A 16,189-nucleotide genomic window follows, 5' to 3' on the forward strand; every position below is an offset into this window, starting at 1 on the left:
AATATCCATTACCCAATGGGTATGGCCATTCCTAGTTCCGGGTAGTATCCAGATATTTTCTTGCGGAAAAGATTCAGAGAGTCAACCTATTGCTCGTCGAAGTTTTTTTCGATGTTCAACTGTTCAATTGAATTGGAACCGTGGCTCGACTGGGCTTCTTGCTGTTGTGCAATCTGATGTCGATAAAACCAACCAAAGTTACTATGGAGAATCAAAGCTAAACTACTTGACAACAGACGGCACCTATGAAGGAGTTGTATCTCTTCGTATGTTCTAAATTTAATTGTAAATCAAATTTTGATTCTAAGTGAGTGCAAGCAACTGATTGTTGAATAAACTGGCAGGTAAAGAGGGGCCTGTTCATGATGTTCAGTGGTCTTATTCTGGTTCAGAATTTGCTGTTGTTTATGGATGTATCCTTTTTCTCTGTAAGATTACATATTTTAGAGAGTCAACTGTCCAATAAGCAGAATTGGTGAACCTAGTAACCATATCTTTGAGTTTCTGTTATATATTTTTATTAACAATGTCTGGCATGCTGATGATTAGTAGATTTTCACTGCCTTTCAATGGTCTAGCTTTTGATTAAATTATGATCTTGTTCGGGGTTTTTGTTTGAGATTTTCTAAAAAATTTCTTAGGCCTGGTGGCACGAAATAAATTCATAAATCTCTGGATTGAGTAAATGCAGGATTTTTGTTTTTTAATTATATTTTATTATGATTTTTTTTTTCATTTAAATTCTTGTGGGGCAAAGATTATCTCTGGGGTGAGGTGCCTCCACTAGTGGATCCTCATGTTACATGCCATGCATCATTGCATCTGCTAATAAATATTTGTAGTCGATGCAATGGACCAAGGTTATGAACTCTCTGGAAGGATTTCCTTTTCTTTATTTTGGATGCCTATTGTTGTGCATATGTTTGGATCCTTATGTTCTGCTTTCAGCTGTTTATGATCTTCTTTTGCAATTGCTGGCATGATTATTGTACCCCTTAACTTATTATAGTTATGCCTGCTAAGGCAACTGTGTTTGACAAGAAGTGTAATCCTCTACTTGAGCTCGGAACAGGACCTTACAATACTATCCGGTGGAACCCAAAAGGGAAATGTATCCTCCAGTGAAAAGAAAGTTCTCATATACTTCTTCAGAATATCAAATTTATATATTTTTTCAGATATCAAAAAAGCTTGTTCTTCCTTTAAATATATGTATTTGTCAAAAATCGAAAAATACTTTTTACATAAGTGGCCTTAACTCTCTGGTTTGCAGTTCTATGTTTGGCAGGTTTTGGTAACTTACCTAGTGACATGGTATGTATTCTTAGATGCTTTCGCTTTCTTTTCTTGCTCTTTTGTCGGCTGTGATAAAAATTAGTTTGATTTTGTCTTTCCCACGACTTGGGACACTTTTTCTTCCAAATTAACCTAATGTTCCATGATATCTTCTTCTTTGTACTTCTTTTATTTTTCAAACAATTCTCACAATCTTCCCTGGGCTTAAAAAAGATTCTAAAATAGAATTCTTAATATTGACCAATGTAATCAGTTATATTGGCAGGAAATGTGATTGGTCAATAACTGTTACATTTATTTGTTTATTTTTTGGGAGCCTTTGTTTTGAAAGGATGGCTAGATCTTTTTACAAGTCTTCAATGAAGATATCAGAGTTGAGGTGAAAGAATATTATGTTTTCTGGTTTCCGAGACTCAGGATTCTGCTTCTAGTGTTATTTCGGAGGTTCTTCATCCGGGACTGTGACTTTGGGAAGCCAATTATTCTCCTGTTGTCTCTCTTGCTTGTTTCCCCCATTTGGTGCTTTTCCAGATTTTCCCCTTCCCCCGTCCCCCTCTTCGAATTGTGTTTTTCCTCATCAATAAGTTAAAAGCAAAAGAAAGCTTGAAAACTAGAATGTTGTTTCTACAAAAACACGCCATACATAGGCACCCATAATGTCAAAAGGTTATTTTTCCTTTTTCTTTTTGGCTGAGAGAGAGGATAATCAGATAATGGTTCTCAGATCTGGAGTTCATTTATGTATTTGTTTACCCTCTAGGCATTTTGGGACTATAAAGAGAAAAAGCAGCTTGGAACAACTAAGGCTGAATGGTCTGTGACAAGTGAATGGTCCCCAGATGGACGCTATTTCATGACTGCAACTACAGCTCCAAGACTACAAGTTGACAATGGGTATGTTAAATATTTTGGCATTTTGTTGATTGGAAAGAGGGGGGTTATTGGGTAGTAGGTACGTGTCACAAATTTTTGGTGCACTAAAAGTCTGGAAATTTAGTGAAGACGTAGCTTGTATTTTAGTTATTTGAGAGTACTTTTCTAGATTCTCCCGATTATCACTGTGAAAGAACATTTGTCCATGCATGGGCATACAATTCTGTTCTTGCTTGTAAAGACCATTCAGATGGCTGGCCTTATATTGAATTTTTTTTTTTTTTTTTGTTGAGAAACTGGCCTTATATGGATTTGATTGTTCTATTTGGTTGGTCATAAATTAATGACACACCAATGGAATTATTGAAACACCCTTGCTGATTGGTTACAGTTTCAATTTATATTATTTTCTTTGGAGGGGGGGGGGGGGGGGTGTTTGTATTTCCAGAAATTTATGATGCTTAAACTACAAGGTCAGCACTCAGGCATTTGTTCTAAGCCTTGTGATGGCCTGTAGAAAGTAGTCCTTTTGTTATTTGAAAGGAAACCTTGGATTATTTCTACTTTTAAAGCATCATAAGGATGTCTTAGCATATATATTATTTTCCAAACTGGGTTTTTTATGTACATGCGATCCTCTAGGTGGATGGGATTCAGTATGATGATCTGGTCCTCAGACACTTATTGCAATTGAATCATTTTGTGATTTTCTTGTTCTTATTGAAGGATTAAAATTTTCCACCACAATGGATCTCTATACTTCAAGAAGATGTTTGACAAGTTGTATCAGGTCAGTGTTGATTGCGACCCTTTAGATGTTCTTATATCCATTAGCTATACTCAATTGATTTTTCAAGGGAACTATCTGTACAGGTTGATTGGAAACCAGAGTCACCTGAAAGGTTTGCTGAAATTGTTGATCTCATCAAGTCTATTGACTCTCTAAAGGTTGAAGAAAAAAAATCACAAGGTTCTGTCTCACACTTAGTGCTTTGAATATCTTTTTTTTTTTTCCTGGATTTTTACTTGTATATTTTTTTCTCTTTTTAATTGAAGAGTCAACTATTTTCAGGACAAGGGTCAAAATCTTCCCAGGCTTCCACAAAAACCACCTCCGCTAACCCTCCTGCACAGAAGCCTGCTGCATATCGGCCACCACATGCTAAGAATTCTGCTGCCATTCAGGCAGAGGTATACATGATCCATGTCTTGTTTCTCAATCATTAATTGTTTTGTTTCCTGACATCAAGGGTCAGGCTCTTCATATAGTTGCATTTGGCATTCTTGCTTGGACCAAATTCTTCCCTGCATTTGGTATCAGATTTGATAAAAAATGTTCTTCTTTCTTGTTTATAATACTGGAGATAATTTTATTTTGTATTTAATGAAATTAAAACATGTTTCTTTGGTAAATAAAAAAAGGGTAACAATTAAAACAAGCTTTAATTGCTTACACTGAATTTCAGTTGGATTATGTTAATTGCTTTATGTGGTTCTGATGATTTTAATTATTTTGTATGCAGCTGTTTGGAGAGGCTCCTAAAGATTAAGTACCCTACTTATCTGTTTGTTTGTTCTTTATGGTCATGGTTTGGATTTTATAAAACTGATTCGGTCATCAAAATGCTTATTCGTTGATTAATTTAGAGCAATGAGCAAGAATGCACTGCGAAACAAGAAAAAAAGGGAGAAACAAAAGGAGAAAAAGGAGGCTACTGAGGATGCCGGGGGTTCATGATTGAATCCGGGAGTGTTGTTAAATGGCTCCTAAATCCATTATATACGATTGATACACCTGAACATGGACTTTGAGGCTCCTGCGTGAATCTCCCTGCAGTTGATCCTTGAACAGGTCTCAGCGTATACTGGTTCTTGTGCGAGATTTTGGCTTGCATTTTCCCAAACAATTTTGAGGCGGTCAAAGTATTTTAACATTAAGAGTGTAACTTTGTTTATGATGCTACTATCATGCTTTGTAAGTTTTAATTGGAAATTTAATGATAAGGGAGGGGGGCGCGGGCGACAAGGGGATGCCCCCGTTTTGGAAGATGTGGAGCATTAGACTAGAGATAATGGATGTAGTTCTTTTTGGTAATAGCAAAGTTGATATTTAATGTTTTTTTTTTTATAATTTAATAATTGGAGAAAGGGGAAATTTGAATGTTTTAAAGCCTGTTTGGTACATGTGTTTAAAACCTGAAAATTATTATTTGAAAACATTTATGGAAGTACGTGTGGGTAAAAAAGTGTGTGGAAATACGTGTAATGTTGTTTAAAAATTGAAAATTGTTATTTGAAAATACAAATCAAACATCCTCTTAATGTCTCATTTGAAAATTGAAAGCTAAGATTTGTGCAAAAAACATGAGTTTATTTAAACCCCCAAATTAAAATTACGTCTAGATAACTTTTACTCTAACTTATAATAGGTGCAGAACAAAGGGTAAATAAATGCAAATAACTGTTATTACTACCCTTAAGTCATATTCATCCGTTATCAACAATAAAAGAAAAGCTTAAGAGTAGGAAAGAAAGATGCAAATACAAGATAACACTGAAACGTGTTATTGGAGAGAAAATTGAAGAACTTGGTAAAAAACCTCTCCGCGACCCTCCAAGTTGAAATCGATCCACTAGAGAATAAAGTTGGAGTACACGAATAACAAAAGACCCTCTAAGTTTCATCTACCTTATGTACTTGAGCTTTCTAAACTCCTACTACTAACTGACTTTTCGAATTCTTGTCTTCTCTAACTTTTCGGATCTCGCAATTCAGTCTGATTGTATCCGCCAATGAATGGCTCCTTCCAATGCTTCTTAACAGTACCAAAATCTCACTTTACACTCAGAATATGTGTGGTAGGTGTTTGGGCTAGCAACTTCGCAAGGATGTAGAGATAGAGAGGTAGGAATTGAAGAAAACTACAAGAAAATGTGTAGATGATTGTGAGTATAATAATATCTAATTCTCAAGTGTATTTTCTAGGGTTTTCTCTCTGAAAAGCACACTTTACAATTTGTGGGTAATGAGGGTATATATAGTGTGGGTAAAGATATGGTAAAGCAAAACATAACTTTTTGCCAAACAGAGAGTTTTGCGAGTCCTTCGCAGGTTGGCCTTACCCGCGAGACACTCGCGAAATCGTATAGCTTGGCACGACTCTTCATCTTCCATGTGTTCTACATGTGGTTTTTTTTCGCGGGTAAACTTCTCGCAAAACACTCGCGAAATCCACTTGTTCATCCTTTGAAGCTTGAGTTTTCACAATCTCTCACACTCATCGTTTACAATTAAAAAGCCACATACATATAGGGAAAAATGATTGAAAAAATTACAATAAAATTTGGCACGGAATTAAAACCAACATAACATAATTAGAAATCACAACTTTACAAAAACATCAGGAAAGATTTTTAGCGGTATTTAATGATTTCAAATTAGAGCTGCATTGATAAATGATGGTTTGCCAGCTAAGATTGTGTTGTCACTTGTCATCATCTGGTTCCTGTTATAAATTACTTATGTCTGTGGTTGTCTTGCTTCTTGTTGTCTTTTAAGTGTTGGATAGAATGAAAGGCGAGCTGGTTCCTTCCCTAAGGAAGGTTAGGGCCTAGGAATTGAAACAATGCCCTGTAGTGGCCTTCTGTTACACGTTAGTGCACACAAAATCATGCACAGTTGCTGTTGAGTCATGTCGTTTAGAGAGATTAACAACAAAAGATTGAAGTGATAGAGCTTGTCTCTCACTCGAAGAGTCAAATTGGAACCATCGGAACTGATTGTTGCATAGCCATCACGAAAACCAATTCTTCCTTCCATTACACAAGCTATTGTTCAAAGGAGCTGCACCATTGTGACCAAGCACAGTTCTGATAGGTTTTCCCCTGAATTTATTTATATCTATATAATGTCTAAAGGTTGAAACAAAGCATTTATTATTGATAAGTTTCTGTTGAACTACATTAGTGATTATATTATTATTTTCTTTCTATCATTTCTTAAAATAATGGAAAATATTAAAGGTACTACAAGTTTTATAACATGAAACTTACAAACAGATGTGACAATGAATGTGATTGGTGGGTTTTCAACCACCTCATAATTGAATTTTAAATTGTCTCTTTCGAATTTGTGATACATTAATTTGTAAGATCAATGTAATAATATTTGTAGTACATGTATTACTACTCTAAAAAAAATGTTTTTTTTTTTGTTGAGAAAGACACGGATTGAACACACACACACAAGGGAGTGGGAAAGCAATCACCAATTGTGTGTGTTCGGTCCGTGTCTTTATCAAAAAAAGCAATCAAGTGGGTTTATCCCACATCGCCCAAGTGTGTGTCTCTCAATGGGTTTAAAGCCTTCACACAGTATTCAAGAGTTACCGGCTTTTGTATGTTGTGAGTTGTGTGATATTAAACTCGGGTTCCCACTCCTCTCTGTGTGTGTTCAGTCCGTGCCTTTCTAAAAAAAAAGTATAAATATTAATGTATGTAATAATTCATTTTGCCTTCACTCATTTTCAAAACTAATTTTAACTTATCAATCATGATATAACCATCACTTTTCACCACCATGATTTACACATTCTTGAACCTAAATGTAACTTGTAATAGAAAATACATGTAATACAAACATATTAGGTGGAGACTCCATTTAGTTATTTTTAGTTTATACTCACCTGGAAAAAAAATCTTATTTCACCACTATATTTATATCCGTATGCTAATTTAGTATTCAAGGTTAGGTTGAAAGGTTCGATTTTACTGCTACTTAGAGAACCATATGTCATTTTTATAAACTTTAAGAGAGAGATAATAAAACCCTTAACAAATATTTTTTTTATAAAATATTTCATGCAAGTGGTTTTCCCTATAATTTTTTGTGGTGTAACAACTTTCTCTACATGGTATTGAATTCAACTTGAATAAAACCTTCAACAAGCACATAGATATAGAATCACAAACACATACATAATAATTTAGTTAAAAATATTAATGTGATAACAAATCTGATTGATATTACTTCAACAACAAACCACTTCCTTCACATTGGAATACATTATTTATCATAGATTATGGTTTTGCATCACTTTATTATTATAATTATTATTAATTTTTTGAGTTATGTTTAATAATTACGGTTGAGAATTTGGTCTACTTTGGTCCATTTTGTTCTACTTCAGTCTAGTTTGATCCATTTGGTCTAATATGGTTCACATTGGTCCAATTGATCCATTCAGTCCATTTGATCAACTTCATTCAATTTCAGTGTACTTACTAAAGAATGAGAAAATGCAAGTTTGGGTTAAGAGTACTATCAATTGTTATTTTATGATAACTTTTAATTATTACGATAATCTCCTTAAGAGAATGAGAAATTAAAATAATAATTTTGAAACTTAAAAATTTAATTGTACCAAAAGAAATTATGAAAATATAATGCATAATAACAATAGTTAGAAGAATATAGATCATTAAAAAAAAGAATAATATCAATCGAAAATACCATAAATGAGAGAATTATATATTTGTAAGAATAGAGAGAGATAAATTAATTTTAGAAATTCTTAATTTTTATTTTTTAGGGAGAAAAAATTATCTATAATATAATTTAGAAAATACATTATACGTTATATCACATCTCAAAATAGTTATATATTCGTAAGTTTGTGACTGGTTGTTTAGTAATTGTTGGCTCCAAGGCAAAAAATTGGGTTATAGATGAAATTTGCTTCTTTTGTATCTAGTTGTGGTTCTTGGTTTGTTAATTTTCAAGGATGCCGACATTTTTTGTAATAAAATGTTTTTTGTTAGCCTACAAAGATATGATTGTTTCTATTGAATTTTGAATTTGAGAAAATTTGTGGACAACTTGTGCCAATACTTTGATATGACCAATTATAAGTGATAGAGAAAAAGTGATAGATTCATGTAAAAGTGATAAACAATCACTTACAGTTACATCAAAGTTGTGGCATAAAAGTTGTGATCTAGATCTCTAAAAATTTTAATGACTGCTTTTGCTAATTATTATTTAGCTTAAATTTTAATGACTGCTTGTGGTTACTAGAAAGATATAGTTGGGTTTCAACTCAAACTGAAAAAAAAAAAAACACTGAGATTACTTCGCAAGGAGAGCAACTTCAATTCTTTTACTACGATTTTTCTTGTCTTTCCTACGTTATAAATTTATATAATTGATTAATTTCCAAGTGGAGAGAAGCAAAAATATATTAAGATTTCAAAAAATTCCCACTTTTTACTTGGGGATTGGCTACTGTGCCCAGGAACACCTGAACCCCTATAAAACAACTTGAAGAAGGGCAGATTAGATGCATTTCTCTGTTTACTGATGAGTAATACTAGGGTTACAAACATCTTCCATAACTGTTGACATAGTCTGATTTGATAGAAGCATCACTTTACTAAGATTTATTACTGATATCATTTTTATTATTCAACAATCACAATAAGGCATATCAACTATTGTCACAAAAAATTGTATCCTTCAGCTTATCGATACTTGATCCTGTTCAGTCAATGGAAAGTAGTAAAATTGCACAGTACTCTCAGTCCTCAGATTCCCTTTTGCCCCAAACACACTTGGTCAAATGATATATCTATTTTTCCTCTTTCAGACGTAAACCTCATTTGGATTTAGGTCAAACACATGCAACCCAGCTGGGGAAACCAGCCAAGCTTGCATGGCTATATATAGGGGGCCTAAAAGTCCACTCAACAGTGCTAACATTGGCTGGGAGCCTGGGAATAGACACATGAGCTTGAGTTCAAGGTTGACCTATTGATAGGAAACAAAAACCATTGCTTTCTCAGATTAATCCCACAATTGTGACAAAGTATAGAGGATTAGGAGAAACATGAATACCCAAATGCCAGTCATTATTACAATTAGAAAAAAAGTGGGGTAAATGCAATAAAAATTCCAAAATGTGGGAAATATGAATATCCCCTTAGAATCATACTGCAGTATATAAAGCATTAGCCAGATTGCACAACTGATTACAATCCTCAAGCTCCTCTAAGTAAATGTTCCACTAGACCTGTAATCATGGCTAAAAAGAACTATTAGAACACACCCAAGGAAGCTACTCATATGGAGCTGTATCTTGTGCCTCAAAATTTCACATCCGTTGTCCATGTACCCTGAACGCTAGGGTGTTTGGTAACATGTCTTGTCCTCAGTTTCACAACCTTTCTTCCCAATGCATTCCTTAGCCTAGTTGCATGTAGAAGAACCTCTTCTGGATCCATATTCTTCACACATACCACCCATTCATTTTTGTTCCCTGTGCATTTGGCAAAAGAAATCCTTAATTACACTTCACATGCATGAGAGAGAGAGAGAGAGAGAGAGTCTTACGATAAAAGGCTTTCAAATGTGGATGCTGACCACGAATGAGTTCAGTAGCAACCTCTAACTGAGGATTTTTCTCTTTAAATGCTGGCAGATGCGACTCCATAAATGCCCTGCCATATTGATTCTTATTAATCATTAAATAAGCAAATGAAGGAAAACACTAGATTTTTAATACTTTATGAAAGAACACAGGTTTTGAGAAGTTTGGCCAAATATATTATACACAGAAGATTGATGCCCCTGTAAAGAGGAAGGGGAACCCCACTGGAACCCCACTAAAGGGTTTTTTTTTTTTTTTTTAAAATTTATTTATTTATTTAACGGTGTATGTGGGGGGGGGGGGAGTTTAAAACCTACATCTACTCAAGCATGTCAGCTAGATAATATATATGAAACAATGAAAAAGAAATTGTAGAGAGTAAAATGCCAAAACAAGTAAAAAAAGCCATGGCCTATGTTTAGCATCCAGTTTCTTTTCACAAAACGAACCCTGCTGGATGTCCAGTTTTATGATTACCTTCAGAGATCTTAACCAATTATTCATCTCAGATCCTAGATATTACTATTATTCTCAGTGGTGCTTGTAGCGCATTGACCAAAAAAGCAGTCAGTAAATATAAATAATCCTACTAGGAAGAACGCAGAATAGAAAGGAAATATACAACACGGTAATTTGTGCTTCCATCAATAGTTTACAAAACTTGCATAACCAAACCAGCCAACTAAAACAAACCAAAAAAAAAAAAAAAAAAAAAAAGAAGAAAGAAAGAAAGAAATATACATAATTAACACCATTTTTGACACCAAACCTAAGCTAGATTCTTTCTATTCACAGTACGTGATTTCTTGCCACCATATCACTAAAAAGTAAAGTGTAATGGAAGCAAGGAAAATGGTTGGGATTTTTTTTTTTTTGATAAGTAAAAGTTTATTGATCTCAAAAACGGTGAAACACCCTAGTACATAGGGAGTGTACAAGGGGTCAAACAATCAAGAACAAAAATTACAAGAATCTAAGAAATCAAGAAAGGATGAAAAAGATTGGTTCTGTAAGCCAGCCAACCAATCCATTAAAGTTCTAAAGAAAAATAGCTTCAAGTTTGATATGGATCTCTCCTTATCTTTAAAGAACCGACTATTTCTCTCCCTCCAAAGGCACCACAATAAGCAATGGGGAACCATAAGCCATATATACCCATTTCGATGGCAGCCAAAACTGTCTTGCCAACATGCTAGAAGCTCCACTACAGATTGCGGTATAACCCAGCTCACTCCAAACAACCCAAACACCATAGCCCACATATCCATTGCAACCGGACAATGAAGAAAGAGATGATCAACCGATTCACCATTACACTTGCACATATAGCACCAGTCCAATAAGTATTGCCTCCATTATGCCATTGGCAATTTATCAATATCTTGATCACAAAACCGTAATGCAATTTTGCTAATGAGCTTTGCTGGCACCTCCTCCCCTTAATAAGTGCTAAGTTGAGGGTGAGAGTATGGGTTCAAGACCCATTCGATGCATGTATAAACTTACCAATAAAAAACTATAAAGCAATTTTGAAAAAAGCACCAGGAGTGATTTGGAAGAACTAGCGAATGAATTTACCCCCAGAATACCAAATACTGCTAATAACTTCCAGAAAATCTAAAGAAAGCCTCAAAACACATAAGTTATTTGCTATCCCATCCATTTGCAATTGCAAGATAACTTCATTATGGTCCCATTATAACAAAGTTACATGGGATAAATAAGTATCTTTCTTCACTCACCTTTAATGTTCTTTGATAGGTATCACTCACCTTTTCTTCTTTTTGGTACTCTCAACTTTAAAACTCCATGGAAATACCATATGAGAAACTAAAGCAACTTCATATTCTACCTAAAAACTCTCATGAGAAAGTTAACAGCCCTGAAGCCCTCATGAGTCTAGATAAAAGATAAATAGCAACTGTGAACAATGCTCATAGCCCAACGGGTTCCGAAATAGCATAAAGCGGGACTATCCAAGAAGTTCCTATTGGCAACAGATAACACTCAGTCCAGTACCCCATAAAATGCAAACTTTTTTTGATAATCTGCCATTTCATTAGATTAAGAAGAACAACAGGAGGTACAACAATCTTGCCTACATGCTTTCAAGATAGGGGAAGGCAAATCACAGTTATTACACAAGAAACCTACTTTAAGAGCAATAGCATATTTAGCAGCTGAGTGAGCTGTAAAATGCAAACTTAATTTGCTAGAACACATAATACTCAATCCAGTACCCTGAGAAATGTGAATTTAACCTGCTATAAAGTATACAGAAAGGCCTGGAGTCACAGAGTCTAGGGCAATTCCCATTGCCAAATTGTAAAACCACCTTAGACCGCTATCCTTTGTATAAGTTAAACAGACTGACAGTAAGGACATCATAACATAATTATCGCGTCTTCCCCACCAAAGACACAGTAGTTCTACAGTGTCTGGCATAATTATGTCCTAAGGGTACACATCACTACCATCAAGATGAAATCTTTTTTGATAAGTAATAAGTTTCATTAAAGTTAATGCAATAAGGGACATAATCTTAGCACACAAAATGTACCAAAAATTTATTTTCTTTCTAAAGAAAAAAAAAGTCTAAAATTCAAATCAACCAAGAAACTTTCTTCACTCAAATTACTTTTTGTTTCTAGCAGAAAGTTCTAAGCTAAAACTATGTTCTAAGCAAAAACTATCAAACACCCAATTTCATACATGCATTTATATATAAATATAAAGCATACCTGATGCCCCTACTGCTTCCTCCCCAATCAGAATAGCTGACAACCAGCTTTTGAAGTTGCCATACACCTCTCAAAGCCATCTCACTTCAAAACCAATACAACAACAACAACATAAACAATACATATAATAAAATCATCTCAACATTCAAAAACAAAAGCATTTTTTTTTTTGGGTTGTCCCAAAACTGAGGAATCTAAGTGCTTTATACTTCATACCAAAACCTTATAGTTGAACCTGATTTTTTTTTAAAAATGATTTTCATTATTATTTTACTCAGTATAAATCTTCTTTTACATTATTTTCAAAACCAAATCTTGTGGTTTTTTTTTATTGAAGACTGTCGAATCTGCTTGGTTGCCGAGAAAATGAAATTAAATTTGAAGAGAATCAAATGAAATGTGAGAATGGAACTAACCTTTTCGTATGATTTGAGACTCGAGTGTTTGCTCTCTCTTCTCTTTGCAAGGAGGGTTTTGGCTGAGATTTCTGAGAAAGAAAGCTCGTAAATGATGGGTATTTTTGGTATTTTCTAATTTTGTTATGTGGTTTCGGTTTTTACCCGACCCGACATGTAAGATCAAGATTCAAGAAGGTGTAACTAACTGTAATCTGGGTTTTTTCTTTTTTCTTTTTTTGGAGCCCGTTAGTAGCTTATTACATTTTTTTCTTTTTGGAAAATTTTTGAACCGAGTCACCGGCATTGGCAAGGGTTATGCAGATTAGGGATGGCCATGGGTAGGGTATGGGTATACCCGATCCATACCCGACCCGAAAAGCTTACCCATGGATACCCGAATATCAATATCCATTAATATCCATACCCAAATCTTACCCGAATTATTATCCATGGATATCCATACCCTACCCGAAACCCGAAACTTTTTTTTTTTTTTTTTAATGCAAATCATTTTAACTTAAAAACTAACCAGCTCTGTGTTGAGTAGGGCCTTACAGAAATTTAAGAGCTAAAAATGAAGTGTATGGTAACCCACTAAAAAGAGCTTTATACTCTTAAAAATTTTACACAGAAAAGCTGAAAGTTAGAGCTTTTAGGAAAATTGAACTACTGTACATGCTTTAGAAATTCAGATCTTTAGAGCACTATTCACTATAAATTTTCCAAACACTCAGAACGGTAAAGAGATTCTTAGTCAAAGCTCTATATCACAAAAGTTTTAATGCTAAAGCTCCACAGCTCTATTTTCCTAGAGCAATAATCGTACAGACCTTGCCTTCTTTGAACTCTTTGCAACTCATGTTAGTAAAGATCAAAGTTAACTAAAGGTTTACTTGGATCTTTTAAACTTAATATAGAGCAGAGAACATCTTAGCAATCTACAAAAAATACAATATAGATCAGCTCAGTAATATAATTCAGTCGGCATTCTAACAAATTTGATTAAATACAATATAATTTAATCATACGAGGATTACTCCCTTAGGCCTTAGGCCTTAGGCCTTAGGCAAGCCAAATTTGTGGACTAGCAGAATTTGAGAAACAGAGCACAAGAAGAGACTATAACTTGGAAATTTTGTTTAGAGCTGGTCTGTCAATTATATTATATACAAAATGAAAAGTACACCAATAGCCTAATTCATTTCATTTTCTTTTAAAATTTGAACTTCAAGTCTAGATAGAAATAATTAACCAAGTTGGGGGTCTGGGAATTTTGGCTTGCCTCTGTACAGAAATTCACTTCTCTCTATAAATAGACATATCCCCAAATAGAATCAAACACCTTAATGCAATCAAAAACCAAATCTAACACATACCCAGTTGATAACATTCAATCAAAAACCAAATTTGACACATGCCCAGCTAAATTCAAACTCTAAAACCAAAATCTAACACACACTAGTTGACAAATTCAATCTAGAAAAGTAAACAAAAGTTAATAATCAACTAAACCCAGATACCCACAGAAAAGATTTTTCTTTTGAAACCAAACAAACAAAGAATGTGTCATTCACTTCAATACAATAATCCCAACAGAACCCATTTTCTAAAACCAAAAACGTATATCACTGTTTGTTCAACTGAAAAAATATTTGTGCAAAATAATAAATAAAACGAAGAAATCGGGCTTGCCTGAAATTATGATTTTGGAATCAGAAACGAAGAAATTGTTCAACTATTTTTGGTTGCCGATTTCAGCTCCAAGAAGCTGAACACTCGCAGAGTCGCAGATCGTTGGCTCAGGGACTCGTTGGCTCAGAAACACAGAGTCAGAACAGAGAGAGAGAGAGAGAGAGAGAGAGAGAGAGAGTGACGGCAGAGACTGTGAGAGAGAGAGATTTAGGGGTTTTTTTTTTTTTTAAATACGGGTCGGGTATGGATATTATCCATACCCTACCCGAATAATTCGGGTAATATCCATACCCTATCCGTTAAGTTCTACCCATCAAGGACCGGGTATTACCCGGAATAATTGAATCGGGTAGGGTTGGATATCCATTACCCAATGGGTATGGCCATCCCTAGATATTGATATTCGGGTCGGGTATGGATCGGGTATACCCATACCCTACCCATGGCCATCCCTAACCACACCTATAGGGTGCGGTTTTCTCTCGTGCTTGACCGCAACTCACCAGTGGAGGGGTAAAACCAGTCTACAGGAGGTGTGGTACACAATATCGGTTTGGTGCGGTTCATTCGGTGAATTCCTCAATTTTCTCAGGATCCAAATACAACATAATCACAAAAGAAAACAAACACGAAAGAACCTAAATATTCCAAAGAAAAAAACAAACATGAAAGAAAAGAAACAAATTCACAATCTCTCTAAAAATTATCCCACTTCAAATCACCAAAAAAAAAAAAAAAAAACTAAACTAAACTAAACTTGAGTCATAAAAGAAGAAAAAAACTATTGAAAACAAAATAAACAAAACAGGCAGAAAGCATTGCAAGAAGGAGCATTAAAAGTCCAAACCTTCTCTAAATAGCTAGGACAAAAAAGGGAGGGGGAGAGGGCGAAACTCCAAGAACAATGGCATCAAGCGACGGAGTACAGTGACAGCAAATGGCAGAGGGCTACAGGCTAAGGAGTGAGGGGAGAGAGAGAGGAGAGGCGGAGACACTTGGGTGAGGAAAACTAACGAGAAGAGAGAGAGAGAGAGAGAGAGAGAGGTGGGGAACTGAACTCAACTGGGGATGGGGACTATTACATTTAGGGTTTGAATTGAAACAACATCGTTTCAAGTTTTTTTTTTTTTTTAAATCTGATACCAAAACGACGTCATTTTGAGACTCATATTAGAATTAATAACAGGTTCAAACGACGTCGTTTTGCTATTTTGTAGTTAAAATTTTCAAACCCTACAACGTTTCCTATTACGCTCTCTTATTTCTCTCTAATCTCCAGAGCCGTTTTTCCTTCTTCATCTTTTTCCTTCTTCCTTCCTTGTGTCTCCCAAACTCTCACCTTCACAAATTCTGTATATTGAAGCCTATAGTAACTATACATATAAATCATAGCATATAAATATAAATACATACGGTGCGGTGCGGTTTCTCGTCGGAGTGCAAAATGGCCGCCGATCGCCACACCGGCCGCCTTCGGTATGCCCAGATCGCTGCTGACCACCTCTCCGAACACCTGCGGTGTAGCTTTGTATCGGTCGGATTGGTTCGGCACCGGCCGATTTCGTCTGTGCTAGTAGAATCTTGAACATGCCTAGTTTTTAGTAGGTCTCACCACTAAAAAACCTAGTTTGGTTTAGTATTTAGTTTTAATTTCAGAATCCCAAAAGCTGGATTTGAATACAAAAAATAAACACAATTTTTTAGCATTTTTGTTTTCTATGAATATGAATACAGTGGCATATTTATAAATATTGTGAAAACAAAA

The 16,189-nt window shown here is 34.9% G+C and overlaps 2 protein-coding genes across 5 annotated transcripts; one reads left to right on the plus strand and one right to left on the minus strand.

Moving 5' to 3' along the window:
- The first annotated feature begins 40 nt into the window (after positions 1-40).
- On the plus strand, positions 41-4,175 carry LOC142643364 (uncharacterized). Its single transcript, XM_075817956.1, has 10 exons — positions 41-266; positions 345-413; positions 1,010-1,111; positions 1,274-1,314; positions 2,057-2,190; positions 2,896-2,959; positions 3,043-3,139; positions 3,242-3,360; positions 3,693-3,715; positions 3,817-4,175. The coding sequence occupies exons 3-10, from the start codon at positions 1,012-1,014 to the stop codon at positions 3,905-3,907; spliced, it is 669 nt and encodes a 222-aa protein (XP_075674071.1). The 5' UTR covers positions 41-266; positions 345-413; positions 1,010-1,011; the 3' UTR covers positions 3,908-4,175.
- Positions 4,176-9,022: 4,847 nt separating this feature from the next.
- Positions 9,023-15,488, minus strand: LOC142643365 (large ribosomal subunit protein mL43-like). 4 transcript variants are annotated; one of them, XM_075817958.1, is made up of 5 exons: positions 15,272-15,488; positions 12,751-12,821; positions 12,335-12,418; positions 9,557-9,663; positions 9,023-9,482 (listed from the first exon to the last, which is right to left on the minus strand). In XM_075817958.1, exons 3-5 carry the CDS (start codon positions 12,412-12,414, stop codon positions 9,310-9,312), a joined length of 360 nt encoding a protein of 119 aa, XP_075674073.1. In that variant the 5' UTR covers positions 12,415-12,418; positions 12,751-12,821; positions 15,272-15,488; the 3' UTR covers positions 9,023-9,309. The 4 variants fall into 4 exon arrangements, with proteins under 4 accessions (XP_075674073.1, XP_075674074.1, XP_075674075.1 ...); XM_075817959.1 differs by lacking the exon at positions 15,272-15,488 and adding an exon at positions 14,425-14,616; XM_075817960.1 differs by lacking the exon at positions 12,751-12,821 and having other exon boundaries at positions 15,272-15,475.
- Between the last annotated feature and the right edge of the window lie 701 nt (positions 15,489-16,189).

The sequence above is a fragment of the Castanea sativa genome, chromosome 7, assembly GCF_040712315.1.
Source record: "Castanea sativa cultivar Marrone di Chiusa Pesio chromosome 7, ASM4071231v1".
NCBI lineage: Eukaryota > Viridiplantae > Streptophyta > Magnoliopsida > Fagales > Fagaceae > Castanea > Castanea sativa.